Genomic DNA, 8644 nt, shown 5'->3' with positions numbered 1-8644 from the left:
CCCTATATTAATTTTCTCCATCTTGAAGAAATCTAATAATCTTTCCATTATGTTACAGTGTGTCTCATGGCCAGATTAGGGGAATATGTAGACAGGGTCTTTTTTTTGTGCACATATGAAGAAATAGAAAAGACGACCGCAACAGAGTTTCAGCCACATGAAGACGACATTTAGAGAAAACATTGAGTCACATGCCATGTATTGATGAACCGAGATAGGTATGATGTTCAAAAGTTTGCGAGTAAAAAAAAAAACCAATGAATTATTATAGTGCCTTATGAACTATTCATGGAGTTTTGGGATTAGAAAGGATCTAATTATTTGTCTAAGAGAAAGAATGTCATCACAATGCAAGTAATTTACTTGCTCTCATGATGAGGCGCTTTTTATAAAAGCAAAAGGAAGGAGCATTATTTAGGGATAACACATTCGGAGAAAAGTCCTTCGTAGGAGAATTCTAGCATTCGAACTGGTTTGCAAAACAAGTATGCGTGTAAAATTAGGATGATGAAGCAAAATTGGGATTCATATCATCCTTTTGAGATAGAAGCACATCATGAATTAGTACGAGCCCCTCAAAATCTCGTTTCTGTCCGATGTCGCGATAAGATTGGAGATGAAGAAGCCGACCTTATACAAACCATGCTCGTGTAGCAAAATATTTCAACAAAGCATATTAGCGCCGAACTTCATTGCATCTCAACGTGGGAGGAGTTCGCTAATTTATCATTCTACGAGGAAGAGCACTAAGCAACTTTGCAACACGCCAAAGAATGTCTCTTTCCTTTGATCTAGTGATATCTCAACGAAAGACTCTAAGTCACCTTTCAACAAACTACAAGCCTGAGAATCCCATGTTCTTTTATGCCAGTCCAGATTGATAGTAATAATTTGCAAAAAATATGTTTTGGGTTGACGGGAAGATCAAGGCATGCGCTACCAGCATTTCTGGAGATGCCAGTCCACTTTTGCATACCACATATTGTACAAAAAGTTATTAGTTATAGCCATTTGCACCATTCATCAGGGGTAAACCACCATTCTCAAAACTATATTATTTGTTGTGCTTTGATTAGAGACGATAGCCGCTTGAATTCCTTCATGTGGCGTCTTCGAACATTGGCTTAATGCATGTTTTGGCGTAAGCATCCTACTTGCTATTCTGACAGATCAAGATCCTTCAATTGTAGGAAAGCAATAAGCGGAGCGTCCTTCCTAATACGGGCTCATCGCGTTTTGTAAGTGGCACATTCTTGGAAAGCTACGCGAGCATCTTGGCATTTTTTTGGCACAAAGAAAAGTTTCAAGAGGACTTTCTTTAGTTGCCATCAATTTTAGCCTTAACAATCCAAGGATTTTGAGTTCAAGTTGGACTACTATGATAGAGAAGCATGGAGTTGAACGAATAACACACATCTAAAACATTATGTATCAAATTCGAGATAAGTGGTGTGCCATCATCTTAGAAATATATTTGTGCTTTTTTTCATTTTGTCTTTTTACAACACAAAGAAGCGACGAGTTTCAATGCACTTTCTCAAAGGTAGTAGGTCAATAAACCATAAACAATTTTATGAGTTCATGTCATGCAATATGAAAAGGCTTTAGAAGATCGATATGACGTAGAAGAGGAAGAGATTTTCGCTCTCTGCAATACAAGCCAAGTTCGTTGCGTCTCCAAGTCCAATAGAGCATGCATGCCACAAAAAATTTATACTAGAGCAATTTTTAGCTGGTATTCAAGGATCAACTAAAAGAAGATATTTTCAATTTCTTTTGAATGAAATGGAGCTAAAAGCATTGTACAAACTAGTTGCAAGTCTCAAACTCAGAAAACCAGTTGCGCCAGAAGAAGAACTTATTATTCGTTACCCTTCAAGCCCCTTACGACAGTTATCTTTGCAATTGTAAAATTGTTTTGAATTTAGGTGGAATGGTGGTGCTCGCATGTGCTTAAGGTCGCATTGTTTTGCATCTTGATATCTTTTGAAATACCTCTTGAATATATTTAAAGAGATGGACAAAGGCTCAGCCTAAGGAAGAAGTTTGATACACACACATGTCTTAGCACTGGAATTGTCAAAATTCCTCCTCAAAGACTCTAATTGTTTATAAGTTTGTTCTCGAAAAAAGTAATCGAAATTAGTTTGCAGAATGGTTCCACGTCTATGAGTTGTATAATTTGGCAATAAAAAAATAGATCAAGTTATGGGCGAAAATTAGAAGCCGGCAAAAAAGCATCTTACTAGCAGAATAAATCGCGAGCATGACGACATGACACAAATCAAGGTTCTGCATTGCTCTCAAACACAAGAAAGTATTAATTGATAATAATTGTATCGTGATGAGCTCCTCCTATTTCAAATTGCGCAATAGCGAAAAGAAAGCATGCAACGTTTCAAGCCTCCTTCAGAGTTGAAGCTAAGAAGCAAAGACTTGTGGGAAATGTCAGGGAAAGGCCACAATAGTCGAACTTGCAAGGTAAAATTACTTTTTTATTATCAAATGTGGGACCATGTTCCTATACAAAGTATGATATTTTCTATTTTTTTTATGAATTTGTGCACGGCTCAAACAACAAGTCATGTAGGAAAGCATCAATGAAGTCAAGAAGAGGAAGAACAGAAGATCAAGAAGAGAGGCATGAAGATGTTGAAAAATGTTCCTATCTCTAATCTTCTTTTGTTTGTAAATGTTCTTTTTTGAAGCTCTTCATAAGATATGTGAAGTTACTTTATGGCCTTTAAAAGCATTTTTATGTTTTGTTCATTTTATTTTCTAACTTTCCTTGAAATCCGTCGATTTTATTTTCTAACATTTTGTCTCTCTGCGATATGCCGTAGCTGCCGCGTCATGACATCTTCAATTTGTATAGATATTGGCTATCCAAAATTGGGACCATTGATATGATGTGTTGTTAACAATATGAGATGGTTTGGTTGGTACGTAGTCTTGGAAAATTTAAGCATTCAAGTCATGCATCTATGAATTTTCCCAACTTGGTTTGGATGAAGAAACTGTGGAGATGTGCATAGGACCCTGTCGTGCCAAAAACTTTAGTAAATGCGTCCGTTGTCAGCGTACAACAATGTATATTAAAAGCAATCTCTTAATTGGTTGCTCTCTGCCCCACATTACTTCCTCTGTCCAACTTATCTGCTAAAAAGTGTATGAGAAGCATGTGTATGGTTGCAATTGGTTACATCATTGATCACCAATCTTTGTTCTGATATGAGCTGTTAGCCTTCTTTAAACTTTTTTTTGCGCTAATCGTGGATCTTGCTTACAACTGAAGCAATTTTTCACTCTATAAAGGATCATGGGAGAAAACCAAATTTGTTTCATTGTTTTTTTTTTTTTCTATTTCGGTCTTTATTATAGAACATTTCGGAAAAAATTATGGACCATTTATTTTGTCTTTTCAAGCATCAATGAGCTAACATACAATTCTGGCCACAACCAAAAGCGAATTATTTATACAATAGCGGGTTCGAGGCGAAGAGTAGCTATATTAATTCCAAAACTGTGCTTAAAGACATCAGCATGCTTCCCCAAAAATAATCATGCTTAAAGAACATCAGATGCCTTCCCCAAAATAGAATCAAAAGAAAATAGAAAAGCAAAGAGAATTTGAGTATGAAGCCGTCCATCTTCATGTGCAATGTACACCATCAGGACTCATTATTCCATCCTTTCAACATAACTTAAGTGAAAGGAAAAAAAAAGTTTCAAATCTACTACAATTGAGATCAGTTAACAACATCAACTATCAACTAAAGTAATATTCTTCAACATCTTCATCCTCGTCTTCTTGGTCTTCCAGATCTTCCTCTTCTTCCTCATTGATGCTTCCTACATGATTTGTTGTTAATGCTTGCTTGGTTCAGATAATCCTGAACGCACAATTTTCACTGCAGAGGAAAAAGCATTCTGGTAAAACTGTATGAGATCAGCATTTGAAAGCCAATAATACTGCACACACCAATCTTATCATTATTTATGTCAGCACATGCTTCACACAGAGTACAGGCATATTACACAGCAATAGTAGTACTGGTATTTTATTTAGAGTCAGGAGTAGAGCAACATGTATAGCCTTCACTCCAGTGGATCCCTTCACCTCTTTAGGGCAAGGTATAAGCTGCAAACATTTTCAAATCATAAGAATTGATGAGAAACTGACAATTAAACTACTACTACTACATCATATCAACATCAAAAACTCACCTCCACACTTATAGCCAGCAGGGCGATAAGCGAGGTTGCATCTCTTTGGAATGGCCATGGCTGTTTCAGGTTTGACTCCGGCACTTCTTGCAGTGTTTGATGCATAACGGCACAGAGGCAGCCAGGGTTTTTCCCAAGCTCCTGCACTGCCGAGCAACACCTACTTGAAAGAATTTCTAGCAGGTTTAGTCAAAACAGAATGCTAAGAACTACAGCAAAAGGAAACACTGAAGGAAAATTCAATTACCTGAATAAGATCAGCCATCTCAGCACCCAAGTTGTCATATTTTTGGGCAATGGACATAACAAGTCGAATATTGCTCATCGCTAGCTTCCTTCTTGCTAATGAACATTCAATTAACTTTGAACGTAGCTCAGAATACGACATCCTAAGTGATGATGCCAACTGCTTGTCAGAGGGTTCAAAACCTAATTTTTCCTTCATTCTGCACCAGCATTCAACTCAATCAATCAAAACTATTTATGTCACAAGAGCGAGAGGATTTTCTAACCGATAATAGAATATCCTTATTTGTCTGGCACCCCGACCTTCCTTCTAAATTCCTCGCCTCTCATCGGAGGGTTTTCTAACCGGCGGCGGAGAGAGAGTTGGCCGGTGATGGGGGTTAAGGTCACGAGCGAGAGAGAGTTGGTAGGCGGCGGGCGGCGGGAGAGCTGGGTCGAGGGCTTTGGAGAAGGAGAGGATGGATACTGATATGGAACTACAAATTATTACCTGAAAATTAAAATTAAGATTGATAGTTTGCAGGAACTAAAATCTGATGCCGATCTTCGGTAAGGCGAGGCGGCTATTGAAATACCCCAGAATCAATTGGCCAAAAGTTTACTCGAAGAGGGTGGAGTTGCTAGAGAGAAGCAGATTAAGGCCATGCTTGAAGAGCTTCGACCGCCATCATTGGAAGTAGACGGTTGATTTTAGGCTGCGAATTATTTGGCCGGCGGAGTTATGGGCTGATTACTTGGTAGTTATGGAATCGGAAGGCGGTGATGATTGGGGGCGATTGAAAGAAGGCGGTGTTCGGTTTTGTTTCATGCTACAGAGGCGGTGATGATTTGGTTTTCTTTTATGCTGCAAAATATATTAAGATAGATTTCCTATTTTGTGTGGATTTATTTTACCGAAAATACCCCTTCTAGCAATTAATTCATGCCACATCATCTAAACAAAATCTGATATTAAAACTTAATCCAACGGTCTAAAACATTGGTGGACAATGACCCTTATCAACTTAAGTTGACAAGAGTTTTCCTCTATATATAAATATATACGTATACATATATATATATATATATATATATATATATAATTATATTATATTATATTATATATACTATATATATTATATATATATATTATAGCTATAATATATATGGGAAAAGTGAATTAAGGTGATATTAGGGCCTCACACTTAAGAGACGCGGACTAAAAAGTCACATCATTCCCTATATTTTTTTACGATCCGCTCCGTTGAACTTTGAGTTAGTACGTTTTTAAACCTAAACCACATGGTTTGGGGTAAACCCGTCGTGTTTTTGACCTTCATCACTCGCCGCAATTTTACGGTTCTCGATCGATGAAATAGAACTTTTTGGACGACTTTAACGACATGGGTAAAACGCTACGGTTCACCCAAAATTGAGTGTTGTTTGAGTTTTAAGAACGTGATAGATCAAGTTCAAACGGATGCGGATCGAAAAACTATTATGGTAATGATTGATTTTACGCCGCGTCCTTTAGTCGGGAGCCTAGTGGTGACCTTAGTATTCATTTTTTTCCTATATATATATATATATATAATATATCAGATATATAATATATAGAAGAGAGAGAGAGAGAACGAGAGAGAAAACGGAGGTTGAGCTTCACGTTTTTTCTCTCTCTTCTCTCTTCTCTCTATATTAGTATATATGATATATTATATCATATATATATATTAATATAGAAAAATGGGCTATGTGCTGTACAAGCGATAAAATTTGTGTTTGGTTAGTGCAGGTGAATAATCATCTCCACTCACTTCAAATAATGGGGACTATTCACATGGATGAAGAAGAATGCATTAGGATAAGGAGTATGTAACTATTTGACATGAACGGAGGGAATGGATAACTCGAATATCAAGTATAACATTTTAGTTTTGGTGCCAACATTACAACATTTCTTCTTCTCTCTCTTCATATATATATACTATATATATATATACTATATAGTATATATATATTATATTATATATATAATTATATATATATATATATATAGTATTATATTATAATATATATACATATATATATACATATCGCGGCGAGGTATTTATGAACAGCCATGACTCAAGATCTTGCGATAAAACAAGTCTTTATCATTTGAGTAAAGTCAGTATCTCTAGCCCTTTGCGGGTGAAAATAGTATGTAACAAACATGTTCATTAAATGCTCAAGATGGTCTAGTTGTGCAGGTAAGTTGTCTATTGTAGCACTCTAGTATTTCAGATTTGACTCTCCTAGAGAGTACATGAATTTAATTTCTTGTAATACCCGAGTTGGTGTGTTGGCAGGGGTGGAAATGAACCAAATATTTAACAAATAATTCGATATTTATTAGCTTAAACATTCGGTCAGATTCTATTTGGTAGTTCATTTAATAATGAACGAATAGTTTTTATTATTCGCTTCATAAATGAATAGAATTTAATCATGCTATATTTGATTGGTTTGTTTAATAAGCTATTCCTTTATACTATTTTGTCCTTAAAATATTATTTTTTTACTAGCAATGTGGATAAATAGTTTTTTTATTTTGTAAATATTATATATCACTAGGTTCCATATTCATCAGGTTTATCATGTCTAGCTCAATTGCAAGACTCAAATAATGAATATTTACCGAATATCTACCAAATAATTCGCAAAGATTACCCAAACACTCTTAATGAATATTCGCGAATAGCTATAAAATATTCAAATACTATCCGAATCAAATTCGAACACTTGTTTCCTATTCATTTTGAATTCGAATACGAATTCAAATAGTCACATACAATACGAATACGAATATGGGGGCATTCAATTCGAACTCAGTTCATTTCCACCCCCATTCCACATATGGGGATTTGACCCATGGTCTTGATCTGAAAGATTGTTGGGAAGTTCCCTCGTGAAAACGAAAAAAAGAAAAGTTGCTCATTAAACAAATTCCAAACAACGTCTAGAAATATACCACGAGCGACAAGCCAAAACATTTATTTCCATCTTAACTATCAAATCTGGGCCTACAACCCAGCACCAGGCCCAGTTATAAGCCCATTAAACACCGAACACTTAAAAAGCATCAAAGCAACGACACGTCACCAAAGTCTTTCGAAGAGCCCAGCCCACTAATCACATCGAAAGGCCCAAATTACTACTGGCCCGCCGCAAAAGCCTCAACGGGGAAAGTCTTGGTAACCCCGGCGAGGCTCTTGAAATGAATTTTTCCGGTGGGAGGATCATCGACGGCAATCTCGTTCACCGGTGGCCACAACATGAGCTCCTTCGCCTTCACCCCCTTCAGCTTCTTAATCCGCTTCTTCTCCACGTATCCGTTTATCTCCGTACCGTAGCTCACCAGCTTTCCCGCCAGTTTGAAGTTATGCTCCACCTTCTTCTGCTGAGCGATCCACATGTAGCCCGTGGGCCTAACGAAGCCCACCTCGACAACGTCGGCTAAAGGGAGAAGGCCCATCGGGAGTTCGAATTCTTCGAGGAGGGAAAGGGCGAACTTCGTGCCTTCTTCTCCTTTCTTCGCTACGCCTCCCTCCTTTTGAGCCATGTTTAACTTAAAAAGAGTTCTTATGTTGGAAGTTTTTTTTTTGTGTCGTGATGGTGTTTGAGTTGTGATGAGGTTAATACATATATAGGTGAATGGAGAGGGTTGAGAACAAAATGGTAGCGGGGATTGTTATGTCAAGGAGAGCTTTGGGTTGATCGAGTATATAAAAATTTTTATTTTTTTTTTCTTTTTTGGTACTTGGGTGGTGTGGGATAGTTCTCCTTGGGTTGTCGGATTCTTTGAGATTCTTCGGCAATGATCAATATGCATGTGTCCAAAAAAAAAAAAAACCAATTACATGAGGTCAAATTGAATTACGATCGGAAATATTGATAAAATTATATGAGAATACACATGTTGATCTGGATTTTGTTTTTTTTAAACCCTGCCCAGAATCAAACCCAAGACCGTAGGAGTCATATTGGAACCTCCCATCTGTTCGGTAGCCTGCGGCGGCTAGTAATCTGGAAACTTAGGTTCAATAAGCCGCATTTTGGGTCTGCTTTCATATAAAGTAGAAATGGCGGGGGCGGGATTTATTTGAAAAATGCAACCAAAACAATTAATTGGATCCAAATTTGTGTTTTAGAT

At 37.0% G+C, this 8644-nt stretch overlaps 2 protein-coding genes across 5 annotated transcripts; both read right to left on the bottom strand.

The window, feature by feature from the left end:
* LOC109835752 (RNA polymerase sigma factor sigA-like) lies at positions 3636-5300 on the bottom strand. 4 transcript variants are annotated; one of them, XR_002245694.1, is made up of 4 exons: positions 4475-5300; positions 4228-4387; positions 3983-4141; positions 3636-3911 (listed from the first exon to the last, which is right to left on the bottom strand). XR_002245694.1 is itself a non-coding variant. In XM_020403763.1 (4 exons), the coding sequence occupies exons 2-4, from the start codon at positions 4670-4672 to the stop codon at positions 4125-4127; spliced, it is 375 nt and encodes a 124-aa protein (XP_020259352.1). In that variant the 5' UTR covers position 4673; positions 4740-5300; the 3' UTR covers positions 3636-4124. The 4 variants fall into 4 exon arrangements, 3 of the variants coding, with proteins under 3 accessions (XP_020259352.1, XP_020259353.1, XP_020259350.1); XM_020403763.1 differs by having other exon boundaries at positions 3636-4141; positions 4475-4673; positions 4740-5300; XM_020403764.1 differs by having other exon boundaries at positions 3636-4141; positions 4475-4673; positions 4964-5300.
* LOC109832455 lies at positions 7514-8053 on the bottom strand. The gene has a single exon (XM_020399809.1). It carries the CDS (start codon positions 8051-8053, stop codon positions 7646-7648), a length of 408 nt encoding a protein of 135 aa, XP_020255398.1. The 3' UTR covers positions 7514-7645.

Source organism: Asparagus officinalis, chromosome 3 (assembly GCF_001876935.1).
Source record: "Asparagus officinalis chromosome 3, Aspof.V1, whole genome shotgun sequence".
Classification (NCBI taxonomy): Eukaryota; Viridiplantae; Streptophyta; class Magnoliopsida; order Asparagales; family Asparagaceae; genus Asparagus; species Asparagus officinalis.
The sequence above is the reverse complement of the archived record's forward strand: the minus strand, read 5'-3'. Positions and strand labels throughout refer to the sequence as shown.